General features: G+C 45.4%; 2 protein-coding genes across 3 annotated transcripts in view; both read left to right on the top strand.

The window, feature by feature from the left end:
* The window catches only part of LOC115464537 (zinc finger protein 845-like), a 924,208-nt gene that overhangs the window by 70,180 nt on the left and 836,346 nt on the right, over positions 1–17,682 (top strand). The window lies entirely within an intron of this gene.
* LOC115466409 (gastrula zinc finger protein XlCGF46.1-like) overlaps positions 1,897–17,682 on the top strand; it is a 70,040-nt gene continuing 54,254 nt past the window's right edge. For both annotated transcript variants that reach the window (XM_030197613.1, XM_030197612.1), the window contains exons 1-3: positions 1,897–2,290; positions 9,816–9,942; positions 10,491–10,604. In XM_030197613.1, coding sequence (XP_030053473.1) covers positions 2,267–2,290; positions 9,816–9,942; positions 10,491–10,604 — 265 coding nt within the window. In that variant the 5' untranslated portion in view covers positions 1,897–2,266. The remainder of the gene's footprint in view (positions 2,291–9,815; positions 9,943–10,490; positions 10,605–17,682) is intronic.

The raw sequence follows: 17,682 nt of genomic DNA, 5'->3' as shown, positions 1-17,682 counted from the left end.
GCACACCTTTGTAAAAAAAACTCCCTAACTGATTAGCACATAACTAATGAGTGAGCCCTTACCACCTACAAAATAGGTGTCAGTAAGGAGAAATTAGACCTTACCTGCTAATTTGCTTTCCTTTAGTCCCTCCGGACCTGGCAAGGCTAAACACTTTTCCTCCAAAAGGGTTAGCCTTTCCCTGCCCAGCAAAGGGAGATGGGAAGGAAGGGGGGGGGGGGTGGAGGGACCCAGGGACCCCCAAGTTTAGCACCCCAGAGGCTGGAGAAGAAAAATCTCCTATGTACTTAGCCTCTAAACTAGATTCTGTAGGCACAGAAGTTTTTTTGTTGTTTTTTTTTTTAACTAGAAAAAGAGAGAGAGAGAGACTAATGGGCCCACCTCCTACCACCTGCTGGAGACTGAGAATACTGAGGCTAGAGTCACATGGCCAGGGCTCTTATTGGCTCTCGAGCCAGAAGTTTCTCAGTCTCCACCTGCTGGAAGGTGTGCACAACCCATCAGTCCAATCCTGGGCCAGTCTGGAGGGACGCTAAGGAAGAGTTCACATGCTAATTTGTTTTAATGGGCAACATTAGCGTGTGGCCATGAATTTAAAAAAATGGGAACTTGGTCATTTTACTGCTGTGGTAGAATGTGGCCACAGTGCACGGCACAAGACCACTTTTCCCCGCACCTTTGTATCTTAAAATGCTAGACAGGTATTTTCTGATAGTTACAGATCATTTTATCCTGCAAATATACAGTATGTAATTATTGTTTGTTTTTTTATTGATCTGTAAAACATTCTGTGCTTTGTGGTTTGACAGTATACAAAATTTGTTGTGGTATGTAAAATCTAGTCATAATTAATTGATTACATATGTAAAACCAATTTTAAGAACAATATTTAAAATCCAAATATGATCATGTTTTACCCTAAGACTGCTTCAGGGCTGCACAAACAATCATTGAAGAAGTCCCACAAGAAACACACAAAGCTTTTCCACATGAAATAACAAGACTCATCATAAGAACATAAGTGTCGCCATACTGGGACAGACTGAAGGTCCATCAAGCCCAGTATCCTGTTTCCAACAGTAGCAAATCCAGATCACAAGTACCCGGCAAGATCCCAGAACAGTAAAACAGATTTTATGCTGCTTATCCTAGGACTAAGCAGTGGATTTTCCTCAAGTCCATCTTAATAATGTCTTATGGACTTTTCTTTTAGCCAAACCTGCTAAGCTAACTGCTTTTACCACATTCTCCAAGCTGAAGAGCCCTAGTCGCTTTAGCCTTTCCTCATAGGGAAGTCGTTCCATCCCCTTTATCATTTTTGTCGCCAGGTAATGGATTTTCTCAAGACTGACTTAACTGGGTAGCTTTCCAGGTACCACTATTGAATTTTTAGCAATATGTGGGTAATTCCTTGGTGGCTGCCTTGTGCCAGATATTCAGTGTCAGTACCTGGATAGCGTCTAGCACTGAATATCCAGGTATAATTCAGCCAGTGATGACCAATGTTGAACTGCTGCTGGCTGAATATTGACCAGTTATATGTGACCATCTCTGGGACAAGGTAACTAAAGACACCAGCAAGAAAAATTGAGGTTTTAATGAATGCTGTTAGAACAAACAATTTGTAATGCAATAGTTCAAACCCTATCCTTTCATGTGAAAAGTTTAAAAAGCTACAGAAGTTCCTAAACACTTTTTCAGACTGCTTATGGACCTATGACATGAAAATCTGGCCATTCTCAACAATTTGTATCTGCTGTTTTCTCCTATGAGTCATCAGTGTAAAATGCCTTGAATCCAGCATAGATTTTGATTATTTTATCATTATTTATTCATTATTTATGCTTAGGTCTATACTTCAAATTTCTCTCTTTTTTTTTTTTCTAAACCAGTGACCTGACTTGCTTGCTCTGCCTGGAACATCCTTCAGCTCTATTGCTCCACCTTAAGGAGAGATCCTGACCACAGCTGAGCTTTGCGCATGCTCAGCTATTTTCTCTTCCTGTAGAGTTTGCATTGCAGCACTGTGTAGAGCAGAAAAGAGTCAGAACAGAAGAAGAAAAGCAGAAAACCTTTCCTCCATGGACTGGAAATCATTCCTTGCAAACCCCAGGCCTAGTTCTGCAGAAGGGGAGAGGGAGGAACGTGACGCTTAGGAATTACCCCAGACTCCTCCTGTCTTATTCAGCTTTCCAGGAACAAAAGAAAATCCCAGGCCTGAATCCACTACAGCAGCTGCAGAACTCAGAGGGAAAACAGGAGGGAAATGTCTACCATAGTTTCTGATCAGGTAAGAAATAATTTTCACTCTGCATGGATCACTTTCTGCAGAGATGCCAAGGGTGGCCCATCCCAAAGCTGGAGATTGACCACTGCTATGCTGGAGGTTTTTCTAGTGGGCCCCAGTCATGTGCAAAACCAGCTGTGGTAGATATACACTCCACAAACTGACATATTCTAATAAAATAAATTTTTCTACTTTTGCCATCAGGTTATTTTAGTTTTCTAATTGTGTTAGTTCCATCTCTGCTGGTGATTTGACCATTAGGTTGGTGATTCGATCATTAGGCATATAGATAGCTGGGTGGCTGGTGGACATGAGGATCGCCTGGTGACTTGCCTGCCTGGTGCGAAGGTGGCGGACCTCACACATCACCTAGATAGGATTCTAGATAGTGCTGGGGAGGAGTCCGCTGTCTTGGTACATGTGGGTACCAATGACATAGGAAAATGTGGGAGAGAGGTTCTGGAAGCCAAATTTAGGCTCTTAGGTAGAAAGCTCAAATCCAGATCCTCTAGGGTAGCATTTTCTGAAATGCTACCTGTTCCACGCGCAGGGGCCAAAGAGACAGGCAGAGCTCCGGGGTCTCAATGCGTGGATGAGACAATGGTGCAGGGAGAAGAGTTTTAGATTTGTTAGGAACTGGGCAACATTCTAGGGAAGGGGGAACCTATTCCGGAAGGATGGGCTCCAACTTAACCAGGGTGGGACCAGGCTTCTGGCGTTAGCATTTAAAAAGGAGATAGAGCAGCTTTTAAACTAGAAATGGGGGGAAGGCCGACAGTCGCTCAAAAGCGCATGGTTTGGGATAAGGTATCTTTCAAAGATACCTCACAAACAGGGAAGATAGGGTTTCTGGATAGTGAGGTTGCACAACAGACCGTGGTAGGCCAGGTGTCCTTAAATACAACTAAAGATCAGACAAAAGATTCCAAATCAGTAGTGTCCAGTACTAAGCATCATGCAAATAGGAACAACAAACATACTCTGAAATGTCTATATGTAAATGCTAGGAGCTTTAGAAATGTCAAGTAGTAGTAGTAGTAGTCTAAGAAATAAGATGGGAGAGTAGGAACATATTGCACTAAATGAAAAATTGGATATAATAGGCATTACTGAGACCTGGTGGAAGGAGGATAACCAGTGGGACACTGTCATACCGGGGTACAAAGTATATCTTAGTGATAGGGTGGACCGGACTATATTAACGAGAGCCTTGACTCAGATAGATTACAAATTTAGCAGGACACAAATCACACCTTTGAATCATTTTGGGTTGAAATTCCATGTATAAAAGGGAAAAGGACGGTGATAGGAGTATACTACTGCCCGCCTCGCCAGGATGAGCAGGTAGACGCAGAAATGATAAAAGAAATCAGAGACGCAAACAAAATGGGCAATGTGATAATAATGGGTGACTTCAATTATCCAAATATAGACTGGGTAAATGTAACATCGGGGCACGCTAGAGAGGTACAATTCCTTGATGAAATCAAGGACAGCTTTATGGAGCAGCTGGTGCAGGAATCGAGAGAAGGAAAAATTCTAGACTTGGTCCTTAGTGGAGCGCATGATCTGGTGAGGGTCGTTATAGTACTGGGGCTGCTTGATAACAGTGATCATAATATGATCAGTTTTAATATCAACCTTGAAGTAACTATACACAGGAAGTCAAATATGTTAGCGTTTAACTTTAAAAAAGGAGACTATGATAAAAGTAGTAAAAAAGGCCCATTTCTGACACAAATGAAACGGGCGCTAGCAAGGTTTTCCTCGGAGTGTGTATGTTTGAGAGAGTGTATGTGAGAGTGACTGTGTGTGAGAGAGAGAGTGAATGTGCAAGTGTGTGTGTGTGTGTGTGTGAGAGAGTGAGTCTGGGTGCGAGTGTGTCTGTGAGAGAGAGAGTGTGTGTGTGAGAATGAGAGTGTGTGCAAGTGCGTATGTGAGACAGTGTGAGAGAGAGAGAGTGTGTGTTTCACACAGATACCGTGTGTGCGAGAGAGAGAGTGTGTGTGAGACACATACTCTCTGTGAGACTGAGTGTATGAGACCAAGAGAGTGTGTGGGTGACTGTGTGACACATAGAGAGTGAATGTGATACAGTGTGAGACATAGAGTGTGTGAGAGACAGTGTGTGAGAGTGAGAGAGAGAAAGACATTGACTGTGTGAGAGAGAGAGAGAGAGTGTGTGTGTGTGACAGATACCCCCCCCCCCCTCTGTTGTCAGGCCCCCCCCCTCTCTCTGGTGTCTGAGCGTTACTGTGCAGGACACTGAGCTCTGGCTGTGCTTCAAGGAACTGACCAATCCTATTTAATAGAATGCACCTCCAACATTCTGAAGCCGAGAAACCTCGTGTGGTTGGTCACTTCTGCTTGTGACGAACCCGGAAGTACGTGATGTCAATTCAGGAGATGGATACAGAGAGCAGGAATGCCTCAGCCATGCAGTCAGCTTCAGAATGTTGGAGGTGCGTTTTATTATATAGGATTAGAAGAACGGTGGAAAAAAAACTTAGGGGGACAACTGTGAGAGTAAAAACTGTACAACAGGCATGGGCGCTGTTCAAAAATACCATCCTGGAGGCCCAGGCCAAACATATTCCACTAATTAGAAAAGAAAGACGGAACTCCAAAAGACAGCCGGCCTGGTTGAAAAGTGAGGTGAAGGAAGCTATTAGGGCTAAAAGAAATGCCTTCAGAAAATGGAAGAAGGAACCGTCTGAAAATAACAAGAAGCAGCATAAGGAGTGTCAAAGCAAATGTAAGGCGCAGATAAAGAAGGCCAAGAGGGAGTACGAAAAAAAGATAACATTAGAGGCAAAAAAACATAGTAAAAATTTTTTTTCGGTATATTAAAAGCAGGAAGCCGGCAAAAGAATCGGTTGGGCCGCTGGATGACCGAGGGGTAAAAGGGGCGATCAAGGAAGACAAAGACGTAGCGGAGAGATTGAATGAATTCTTTGCTTCGGTCTTCACCGAGGAAGATTTGGGTGGGATACCGGTGTCGGAAATGATATTTCAAGCGGACACGTCGGAGAAACTTACTGACTTCACGGTAAACCTGGAGGACGTAAAGTGGTAGTTCAGCAAACTGAAGAGTAGCAAATCTCCTGGACCGGATGGTATTCATCCTAGAGTACTGATAGAACTGAAAAATGAGCTTGCGGAGCTACTGCTAGTGATATGCAATTTATCCTTAAAATCAAGCGTGGTACCGGAAGATTGGAGGGTGATCAATGTAACGCCCATTTTAAAAAAAGGTTCCAGGGGAGATCCGGGAAATTATAGACCAGTGAGTCTGACGTCGGTGCCGGGGAAAATGGTAGAGGCTATTATTAAAAACAAAAGTACAGAGCACATCCGAGGACATGGATTATTGAGACCGAGTCAGCGTGGCTTTTGTGTGGGGAAATCTTGCCTGACCAATTTACTTCAATTCTTTGAAGGAGTAAACAAACATGTGGACAAAGGGGAACCGGTTGATATTGTATATCTAGATGTTCAAAAGGCCTTTGACAAGGTACTTCATGAAAGGCTACAGAGGAAATTGGAGGGGCATGGGATAGCAGGAAATGTCCTATTGTGGATTAAAAACTGGTTGAAGGATAGGAAACAGAGAGTGGGGTTAAATGGGCAGTATTCACAATGGAGAAGGGTAGTTAGTGGGGTTCCTCAGGGGTCTGTGCTAGGACCGCTGCTTTTTAATATATTTATAAATGATTTAGAGATGGGAGTAACTAGCGAGGTAATTAAATTTGCTGATGACACAAAGTTATTCAAAGTCGTTAACTCGCAACAGGATTGTGAAAAATTACAGAAGGACCTTACGAGACTGGGAGACTGGGCGGCTAGATGGCAGATGACGTTTAATGTGAGCAAGTGCAAGGTGGTGATGCATGTGGGAAAAAAGAACCCGAATTATAGGTATGTCATGCAAGGTTCCACGTTAGGAGTTATGGACCAAGAAAGGGATCTGGGTGTCGTCGTCGATAATACACTGAAACCTTCTGCTCAGTGTGCTGCTGCGGCTCGGAAAGTGAATAGAATGTTGGGTATTATTAGGAAAGGTATGGAAAACAGGTGTGAGGATGTTATAATGCCGTTATATCGCTCCATGGTGCGACCGCACCTTGAGTATTGTGTTCAGTTCTGGTCGCCGCATCTCAAGAAAGATATAGTGGCACTGGAAAAGGTGCAGTGAAGGGCGACTAAAATGATAGCGGGGATGGGACAACTTCCCTATGAAGAAAGACTAAGGAGGCTAGGGCTTTTCAGTTTGGAGAAGAGACGGCTGAGGGGAGACATGATAGAGCTATATAAAATAATGAGTGGAGTGGAACAGGTGGATGTGAAGCGTCTGTTCACGCTTTCCAAAAATCCTAGGACTAGGGGGCATGCGATGAAACTACAGTGTAGTAAATTTAAAACAAATCGGAGAAAAATTTTCTTCACCCAATTTGTAATTAAACTCTGGAATTCATTGCCGGAGAACGTGGTGAAGGCAGTTAGCTTGGCAGAGTTTAAAAAGGGGTTAGACAGTTTCCTAAAGGACAAGTCCATAAACCGCTACTAAATGGACTTAGGAAAAATCCACAATTCCAGGAATAACATGTATAGAATGTTTGTATGTTTGGGAAGCTTGCCAGGTGCCCTTGGCCTGGATTGGCCGCTGTCATGGATAGGATGCTGGGCTTGATGGACCCTTGGAGGGGCATAATCGAACGCAAACGCTTATGTGTAAAAATGTCCATCTCCGGAGACGGCTCCGCGAAGAGGCGGAGCGAACCGTAAAATCGAAACGAGATGGCCGTCCATCTTCGGTTTTGATTATACGGTTCGGCCCGCTGAAATCCCATCATTTGTGTCGACTCTAGAGATAGACGACACAAATGGTGAGATTGCTGGACCTAGAGATGGCCGTCCACTGTTTTCAGCGATAATCGAAACCGCTGCCGGCCATCTCAAAAACGGACCTAATCCAAGCCATTTGGTCGTGGGAGGGGCCAGCATTCGTAGTGCACTGGTCCCCCTGAGATGCCTTTATGCCAGCCTCGAATATCATACCTAGCTCCATGACAGCAGTATGCAGGTCCCCGGAGCAATTTTAGTTTAGTTGGTGCTGCGCGGGACCCATGCAGAGAGCAAAAATCGGAAGAAAAAAAACCATGCAAGTGCAGTCAGGGACGTCCAAAAAAAAACATGCAAGTGCAGTCAGGGACGACCAAATTAAAACAATAGTAATAGTGGGATTTGAACCAGCCACCTTCTGATTACAAGACCTGTGCTCTAACCACTGCACCACTTATTCAGCTGCTTAGACCTCCTTCCCTTTCCATTAAGTCCCTCCAAGTTTCTGTCAGCCAATCACAGCTCGTTTAGCTGACACCAATGTTGTTACTAATCCAGAGGTGGCCAGTTCAAATCCCACTGCTGCTCCTCGTGATCTTGGGCATACTGGATGGACTGTGCAGGTCTTTTTCTGCCGTCATCTACTATGTTACTATCCAGCTTATTTTCGAAAGCGATAGCCGGCCATCTTCCAACACAAATCGGGAGATGGCCGGCCATCTCCTAAAACTGGCCAAATCGGTATAATTGAAAGCCGATTTTTGGACACACTCGCCGGCATTCCATCGCAGAGGCGGCTAAACTTCAAGGGGGCGTGTCGGCAGGGTAGTGAAGGCGGGATGTGGGCGTGCTTACGAGATGGCCGGCTTCAGCTGATAATGGAAAAAAGAAAACCGGCGATGACAAGCATTTGGCCGGTTTTACTTGGTCTATTTATTTTCACGACCAGGTCTCAAAAAGATGCCCAAACTGACCAGATGACCACCAGAAGGAATCAGGGATGACCTCTCCATACTCCTCCAGTGGTCACCAGCCCCCTCCCACCCAAAAAAAAAAACTTTAAAACATTTCCTTCCTAGGAGGGGAAGCCAGTCGGCCAGCTCGTAAAAAAAAAAAAAAAGGATCTTGCTGATCAGTTATGTTATGACTTACTTCTTCTGGAGTGCTGTATTTTGTGATACTGTTTTGAGAAATGCTCAAGAAAGACTTCATACAAATGAAAAAAGCCCCTGCCGTTCATTTTCCCTTGATGGCTGTCCCTGACGTGCACTTCCCTTAATAGCCGTCTTTCTCTCTGAGAGTGCACTTCTCTTAATAGCCGGCTTTCTCCCTGAACAGGGAAATCAGAAGTTTTTGCACACTGCTTTTTTTTGTAGCAACAGTGGGGTTTGAACCAGCCACCTCTGCATTACAAGAGCCATGATGTAACCACTTGGCCACAGCTCCACTTACGTGGGTGTCCCTCCTTTTTGATTATACCCCTTCAGGTCTCTCTCAGCCAATCACAGCGCGTAAAGCTGTCTGTGAATGGCTGAGAGAGACCTGGAGGGGTATAATCAAAAGGGAGGGACACCCAAGTAAGTGGAGCTGTGGCCAAGTGGTTACATCACTGGTCTTGTAATGCAGAGGTGGTTGGTTCAAATCCCACTGTTACTACAAAAAAAAAGCAGTGTGCTTAGGAGAGAAAGAGACGGCCATCAAAAGAAAGACGGCTATTAAGGGAAGTGCAAGTCAGGGACAGCCATCAAGGGAAAATGCAAGGCAAGGACTTTTTTCATTTGTATGAAGTCTTTCTTGAACATTTCTCAAAACAGTATCACAAAATACAGCACTCCTGAACAAGTAAGTCATAACATAACTGATCAGCAAGATCTAAACATCCAGAAGTACCAGTGCACTACGGATGCTGGCCCCTCCCACGGCCAAATGCCTTGGATTTGGCCGGGTTTGAGATGGCCGGTTCCAGTTTCCATTATCGCTGAAAAACAAAGTCGGCCATCTCAAACCCAGCGATCTGTGGCATTTGGCTGGCCCCAACCGTATTATCGAAACAAAAGTTGGCCGGCCATCTTTTTCAATAATATGGTTCCGGCTAGCTGTTGCGGCGCCGCCAAAATAGATCGCCGGCGATCAATTTCGCCGGCGCCGTTTGATTATGCCTCTCCACGTTACTATGTAAGACACTTAACCCTCCATTGCCTCAGGTACAAACTTAGATTGTGAGCCCTCCTGGGACAGAGAAATATCCAGTGTACCTGAATGTAACTCACCTTGAGCTACTACTGAAAAAGGTGTGAGTAAAATATAAAAAAAAAAAATAATAAAAATAATTGGGATTCTAGAATCTTCAGAACTTTTAGTACAAGAACAGTCTGGGCAGACTTCTACGGTCTGTGCTCTGATCGTGACTGAATAGGTATGGATGGGCTGGAGTGTATATTTTAAGGGGCTTTGACGTTAGCTTCAGAACTTTTAGTACAAGAAGAGTGCTGGGCAGACTTCTACGGTCTGTGCCCTGAAAAAGGCAGGGACAAATCAAACTACATTTAAAGTATCACATACCATGTAAAATGAGTTTATCTTGTTGGGCAGACTGGATGGACTGTACAGGTCTTTATCTGCCGTCATTTACTATGTTACTATGTTAATCTACACAAACTACCCTAACATGATTATCTTTCCACAGGCATCAGTCGCGTTCAGTGATGTGGCTGCTTTTTTCTTGGAAGCAGAGTGGGACATTCTGGAAGAACAGCAGAAGGAGCTGTACAAGAAGGTCATCAAGGAGATTCACATCTTCCTGATATCACGAGGTAAATATGTTTATCTCTGTCACCTAATCCCCACAGATACATTTATTTCTTGAGTACATAAGATGTGCCATGCTGAATCAAACCAAAGTTCCATCAGATGCAACATCTTGGTCAACTCAGCATGGCTTTTCTTAAGTTTTAAATGATTAGGGTCTAAACCTGAATTTTTCAGCAGTCTCTTTCAGTACTGTTGGCAGCATCTCTCTTCTAAGGGATAGATTGGTGTTTTTCAACTGCTGCAAGAGTTGAGGGTCAAAGTTTTATTGTCTCTAGCGGCCAGCGGTTACTCTTCCATCTCCCCAGGAAGGTGTATGTTTACAGAGAACATTGCCTTTAATTATGAATAAATATGACCATAGCAGAAACCCTCCAAGCTTTAATCTTAATCAAGTGGCAGGTAGCAGAATCTCTTTTCAACAAGCGTTGTTACAAAACACACTGGCACACCACCTGTCAGAACAGGAAAGAGAGAACCCCCACCCCCAGGCCCCCCCAGGGTGTTCTACACATATAATTTAAAATGCAATTTTCCTATTTGTTATTGACAGGCCATTCAATTCTTAATCCAGCTGTTATATTCAAGATTAAGAATGACAATGAGAAACAGTTCACCCAGTACTGTGAATGGGAGGGAAAAGAAAACATGAAGAACCCCACCATGAGTAAGTAAATGTTTTGGAGTTCAATAGCTTTGTGTTTTGAGATCACAGGAGATGGGCCATTAATATCAAAGAACATGGAACTTTAAAAATCCATTTCTTAATATAGTGTTATCAGGACTCACTGAATCCTTTTAGAAATTTCCGGTTTTTTTCATCGCAGGCCTCTCTCCTGTAATAGGCAAGTGGAAAATGACATTTTATTTATGTGGCCGTGGAGGAGTGCTGAGGGCTGGGACTGAACAGAGAAGGCCTAACTTCTTCAGCTGACTCTCCAACAGGGAAACTGGCAGGCTGAGATGCGAGGGCAGCAGAATTTTCTGTTGGCATGCAGCATGTGCACTTCAGGGGGCCCAGGGCGGCAGGGTAGCAGGCGCCAGCGAGAGCAACTGCAGAATACTCGGCCAGGCCTCGAGAGCGGCAGATTTTTCTATTAACATGTGGCATGCGCACTGCAGGGAGCCTGGGGTGGCTGGGAAAGCAGGCATTGATGAGAGGAGCTGCCGAACACTAGGGCAGAAGCAGTACTAGCAGTTGCTATGTGGCGTCGGCGGTGGTGAGACGGTAAATTAATTGCTATCCTCAAGCTTGCATGCACATGGCTGAGCGCTGTTGAACTGAAAGGCTGTGCAGCCTAACCAGGACCTTGAAGACCAGCGCCAATTGGTGGATGAGACGAACTGGGTGGGCCTGGGCCCACCTAGGCGCACCCATAGCTACATCCCTCTGCTCTAAGGAGTCGAGATCCTCACAGAGCTTGAATTCCATAAGGCTATCAGAAGAGTGATCTTAATTTGCAGCACAAAGACTGAAGGATACAGTGCTCTGGTTTGTTTGATTTCCGATAACATTTGATGACATTCTCCGCTACAACTGACCATGCAAGTTTTTCTGTAGCCATAAATACTTGAGTCTAAAACTAAATCAAATTAGAGAGCAAGTCCTTTTGTTTTGGACTTGAGACTGTACCAGTGGCTACTAGAAAAGCTGAGGCAGGAGGTGGCAAATGATGGCAACAGCCAGGGCCGTGCCGATGCGGTAAGTGAGGTAAGCGCCGCAGGGGGGCGCCCACCTCTGGAGGGCGCCGCCGTGGTGCTTACCCTCGCCCCGGCGCCCCAGCCCAATCGTGGACTTCGGACGTCCCTGCTGCCCTCACAAGCGTAGCGCTTTTGCGAGGCAGCTCTGGCTCTCCCTCCTTCCTTCCTTAGTTCCCGCTCTGGCTCCCCGATCAGCAGCCCCCCCCCCCCCCCCCGCGTGTTTTAACCTTTACGCGATGTCAATCAATGAAGAACGCACACCAGACTCGTTTCCAGCTTCTCTCTTCACACAGTGTCCCGCCTTCAGCGTCAGCGATGATGCATTTCCTGTTCCCGCGAGGGCGGGACACTGTGTGAAGAGAGAAGCTGGAAACGAGTCTGGTGTGCGTTCTTCATTGATTGACATCGGGTAAAGGTTAAAACACGCGGGGGGGGGGGGGGGCTGCTGATCGGGGAGCCAGAGCGGGAACCAAGGAAGGAAGGAGGGAGAGCCAGAGCTGCCTCGCAAAAACGCTGCAGCCTGCCACATGTAGGGGAGAGGAGAATTGTTGGCGATGTATGGTTGCAGGGCAGGGAGAGAGAAGAAATCATTGGACAGGAGGGGAGAGGGCAGAGCAGGGGAGAGAATTGCTGACAGGCATGGATGGGAGGGCATGGATGGGAGGGCAGAGAGGCATGGATGGGAGGGCAGCAGCAGGGCCCAGGGAGAGGACAAATTGCTGGAAGGGGAGGGGAGAGAGGAGGATTGCTAGCTATGGATGCAGCAGGGAAGGGCAGAGAGGGACAAGGATGGACATGGGGCCCAGGGAGAGTACAATTTGCTGGAAATGGAGGGGAGGGGAGAGAGGAGGATTGATGGCTATGGATGGAGGAGGGAAAGGCAGAGAGGGACAAGGATGGACATGGGGGCCCAGGGAGAGGACAAATTGCTGGAAATGGAGGGGAGGAGGATTGCTGGCTATGGATGGAGGAGGAGGGAAGGGCAGAGAGGGACAAGGATGGACATGGGGGCCCAGGGAGAGGACAAATTGCTGGAAATGGAGGGGAGGAGGATTGCTGGCTATGGATGGAGGAGGAGGGAAGCGCAGAGAGGGACAAGGATGGACATGGGGGCCCAGGGAGAGGACAATTTGCTGGAAATGGAGGTGAGGGGAGAGGAGGATTGCTGGCTATGGATGGAGGAGGGAAGGGCAGAGAGGGACAAGGATGGACATGGGGGCCCAGGAAGAGGACAAATTGCTGGAAATGGAGGGGAGGAGGATTGCTGGCTATGGATGGAGGAGGGAAGGGCAGAGAGGGACAAGAATGGACATGGATGGGAGGGCAGGACCCAGGGAGAGAGAAGAAATTGCTGGAAATGGATATAGAGCAAGAAATGAAGAAGAAAGGAGGAAAGTAAAGAAATAAATGGAAAGGAAGCCCTGGAAATGGAGTTAAGAGGACAGATAGCAGCAGACTCAGATACTGGGCCAGCATGATCGGAAAAAGAAAGTCACCAGACAACAAAGGTAAAAAAAAATCATTTTATTTTCATTTTAGCGTTTGGAATATGTCCACTTTGAGAATTTACATCTGCTATCTTATTTTGCAATGTATAGCAATTTGTTTCTAAGAATATTGCTGACAGTTCCTGTCAGTGTGGCAAGTGGTGAGCGATCATTTTCACCGGGGGGGGGGGGGGGGGGGGGGACGCCAACTGATAGTCTGCAGGGGGGCGCCAGAGACCCTAGGCACGGCCCTGGCAACAGCTGTGGAAAAGATGAGAGACTGATGTGTACTGCAATGGATTTACAGTCTGCTTCACTGACACAGATTACTCAGTAATTACTGTGGATTCTTTTGGATTTGTATTAGTTAAATGAGACCTTTATTAGAGGTTCTAAAATCTACAATGATTAAGCTATATACACACAATGATTAGCTGTATAACTAAAAAGAAACAATACCTATGTATAAAAAATGTTGTTTCCAAAATACCATCAGGGATGTCTAAATCCTTAAATTTCGCCGTCCCTAGACTTGGACGTCCCTAAACATTTCTAATTTTGGGTGATTTTCGAAACCAAAGACGTCCATGTCAAAAACGACCAAATGCAAGCCATTTGGTCGTGGGATGAGCCAGCATTTGTAGTGCACTGGTCCCCCTGACATGCCAGGACACCAACCGGGCATTCTAGGGGCCACTGCAGTGGACTTCAGAAATTGCTCCCAGGAACATAGGTTCCTTACCTTGTATGCTAAACCTCCCAAAAACCACTACCCATAAATGTATACCACTACCATAGCCCTTAGGGGTGAAGGGGGGCACCTAGATGTGGGTAGAGTGGGTTTGTGGTGGGTTTTGGAGGGCTTGCTGTTTCCTCCATAAACGTAACAGGTAGTTGGGGGGGGGGGTATGATGCTGGGTGCGCCTGTCTGAAGTGCACTCACCCACTAAAACTGCTCCAGGGACCTGCATACTGCTGTCGTGGACCTGAGTATGACATCTGAGGCTGGCACGACATATTTTGAAAGATGTTTTTTGAGGGTAGGAGGGGGTTGGTGACCACTAGGGGAGTAAGGGGATGTCATACTCGATTCCCTCCGGTGGTCATGTGGTCATTTTGGGCACCTTTTTGTGCCTTAGTCATAAGAAAAACAGGTCTGGGTGAAAACGTCCAAGTGCTCGTCAGGGTCGTCCTTGTTTTTTTCGATTATGGGTCAAAGACGTCCAAGTGTTAGGCACGCCCAAGTCCCGCCTTTGCTACGCCTCCGCCATGCCCCTTTGAACTTTGACCTTCCTTGTGACGGACTGCAGTTGGAGACGTCCTAAATCGAGCTTTGATTATACCGATTTGGATGTCCCTGGGAGAAGGACGTCCATCTTCCGATTTATGTTGAAAGACGGACGTCCTCTTTCGAAAATGAGCCTGAAAGTGTCCATACACCATGGCAGTAGGTGGTATTCAGGAGAAGCAGAGAAAGAAGACCACAAAGCTATCTAAGTCAGGTCAGACCATCATGAGACTAAGGTATGACATGTACATCTGAACAGTAAGCTCTGACCTGCTCAGATGCCATCACCAAGCCAGGCCAGATGGTTCTAGCACTAAGGTAGAAAAAAACAGCAATTGTCTGAAGGAATAGTTGCTAGAGATGATGGTTTATCTAGTGCCTGAATTAATGCACCAGTAAGATAAACATAAAAGAAATAAATGACCTATATTGAGGCGGGAAGCTTAGAACATAAGAACATAAGCGTTGCCATACTGGGACAGACCAAAAGTCCATCAAGTCTAGTATCCTGTTTCCAACTGGCCAATCCAGATCATAAGTACCTGGCAAGATGCCAAAACATTAAAACAGATTTTATGCTGCTTATCCTAGAAATATAGTACAAAGGTTAGTAGACAATCTAGTGTGTATATATATTGAGTCTTACTGCTGAGTATATTTCTCAGCGGTGTTTCTGAATAGGGAAAGTCTCATACAGTCACAGGGGTCTGTTTCATATATTGCCAATCATGGCGTGCCCCTATTTTGCGACAGATATAATCATAGACAATCCCTTCCTCCAACCTCTTTTTTATATAATATTTTAAATATTTCTTTTTGCCTTTTTTTTTTTTACTTTTTTCAGTATTTTTTACATACGGAGGATTATCTCGACAAGATCCATGTGTACACCCTATAAACACATGTGTTGAATAATATTATTACTAGGCTGTACTCGTTTTCAATATAGAGTCATAACTTGGTATAAGGTTATAACTTAGCTTAAATTTCCAGGTGCAGATATCTCCCCGGCAGTTAATTTCCACAAGTCCATTTTAACGGCTTACGGACTTTTCTTTTAGGAAATTATCCAAACCCTGCAGAGTGTAATAAGACCAGGTCCCTTGTGCCACCTGAGAGGCTTCAGGAGCCAGAACTACCCTACCCAGAATCCATCAGGGAGGAGGGAGGGAGTCAAAACCAGCCAGGGAATCTTTATCCGGGAGCAGGTCTCAGCAGGAGCAGAGAGGGAAAGTCAATCTCGCCAGTGGCCAGCAGGGGGACCGTGAGCCAGGAGGACCAGTTCCCTTGGATAAAGAATCAATATAAAATCCCTGTCACCTGTGAGGGGGAGAGGCCTGCATTCCTCAAGACTTTGAGGGACAGAGGTTTGAGAGCGATCGGTGGTGAAGAGAGAGGAGAGATGGAATGGGAGGAGAGCCTACAGCCTTCCCAAGTGGTTGCACTGTATTTGGGGAGAGAAGTGTGTGGGTGGCCACAGACTGATTGTTATGGGGCAGAGGGGGAAGCACTGCTACAGCAGGGAACCAAAGTGCTAAGGTTTTGGCTGAAAGGAAAAGGTGAACTGCACTTTAAGGAAACTATAACCTTGAACTGTAAAGCAAAAGTGACTGAACTTTAAAGCAAGGAAAAAGAGAACTGTCTTTTAGAGCATTTTTTTCTGTTGGAGATAATTTCTCTGGGGATTAACTGACTGGCTGGCTGGCTTAGGGAGCTGAGTCTCAGCCATACTCTTTTTTTTTTTTTTTTTTTCCTTTTTCTCTTGCCCTGGATTACACCTTTTCTAGGGGCAGGGCATCTTTTTGGGAATTTTGGTGACACCAGTTAATGTAAGAACTAAAATAAAGAGGATCTTCTGGTTTAACTGAGTGTGGAGGTGGTGTGTGTTGGCAGAGGTCCTTCCGATTGTGAGCTGAGCCCAGGAGGAAAAGACCCCGCAAGGCCAGGGGCTTTTACAAGAGCTAATTGATTTTACCACATTCTCTAGCATCGAATTCCAGAGTTTCATTACAGTTGAGCGAAGAAATATTTTCTCCAGTTTGTTTTTAATTTACTGCTTAGTAGCTTCATTGTGTGCCCCTTAGTCCTAGTTCTTTTGGAAAGAGTAAACAAGCAATTCATGTCTACCCATTCCACTCAGTATTTTATAGACCCCTCAGCCGTCTCTTCTCCAAGCTGAAGAGCCCTAGCTGTTTTAGCCTTAACTCATCTCCCCTATCCCCAATTTATACCATATTGGCAATTTATTCTGTTTTACCAGTATCTGTATGAATGCCTTGTCCATTGTCTTATTTATTTTTGTTACATTTGTACCCCGTGCTTTCCCACTCATGGCAGGCTCTATGCGGTGGGCAATGGAGGATTAAGTGACTTGCCCAGAGTCACAAGGAGCTGCTTGTGCCGGGAATCGAACTCAGTTCCTCAGGACCAAAGTCCACCACCCTAACCACTAAGCCACTCCTCCACTAACTTACATCGATGCCTCTGCCTCATGTAAGGGCAAATTCCACTCTGTCCTTCATTACGCAACAATAATGCTTTCTTCTCATCTAAACAAGCTCCAACATACCATTTGCAAAGAGATAAGTTATTCTCTGTGTCCTACCTGTACCTCAAGAGTGTGAGGAGACTGCCTCAGCTTAATAACTAGGGGATCTAGTGATTTTATGCTGAATAGAAGGGACAGTGTGCACCCTTGTATAGTTCCCCTTTGTAAGGTGAATGTTTCTGAACTATTCCTATTATCAATTGTGTTGTGGGTGTTCTGTATAGTACTTGAATCTGCACAAAACAATCCATCTTGCTCTTTGCTGGTTTGCTCCCCTTCCTGCCCATGATCAGAAGCAGGCATGTCACTTTCAGAGGTGGAGGCTTTGAGAAGAGGATGTCCACCCAATTCCACTAGGGAGAGAGTCAATGAAATTACATGGCAATATTTAAAAATGAATAGGAGGAAATATTTTTTTCACTCAACTAATAGCTAAGCTCTGGGACTCTTTGCCAGAGGATGTGGTTACAGCAGTTAGTGTTTCTGGGTTTAAAAAAAAGGGTTGGACAAGTTCCTGGAGGAAAATGTCCATAGACATAAGGGAAGCCACTGCTTACCCTGGGATCAGTAGCATGAATCTTGCTATTATTTGGGATTGGATTGGCCACTATTGGAAGCAGGAGTCTGGGCTAGATGGACCATTGGTCTGACCCCGTATGGCTGTTCTTATTCCCAAAGTCTGTCCATCAAACACGGCAAATATTCAAGTAAGACTCCTTTT

The sequence above is a fragment of the Microcaecilia unicolor genome, chromosome 3 (assembly GCF_901765095.1).
Source record: "Microcaecilia unicolor chromosome 3, aMicUni1.1, whole genome shotgun sequence".
Lineage (NCBI taxonomy): Eukaryota > Metazoa > Chordata > Amphibia > Gymnophiona > Siphonopidae > Microcaecilia > Microcaecilia unicolor.
Note: the sequence above shows the minus strand (reverse complement) of the source record. Positions and strands in the feature narration are given on the sequence as shown.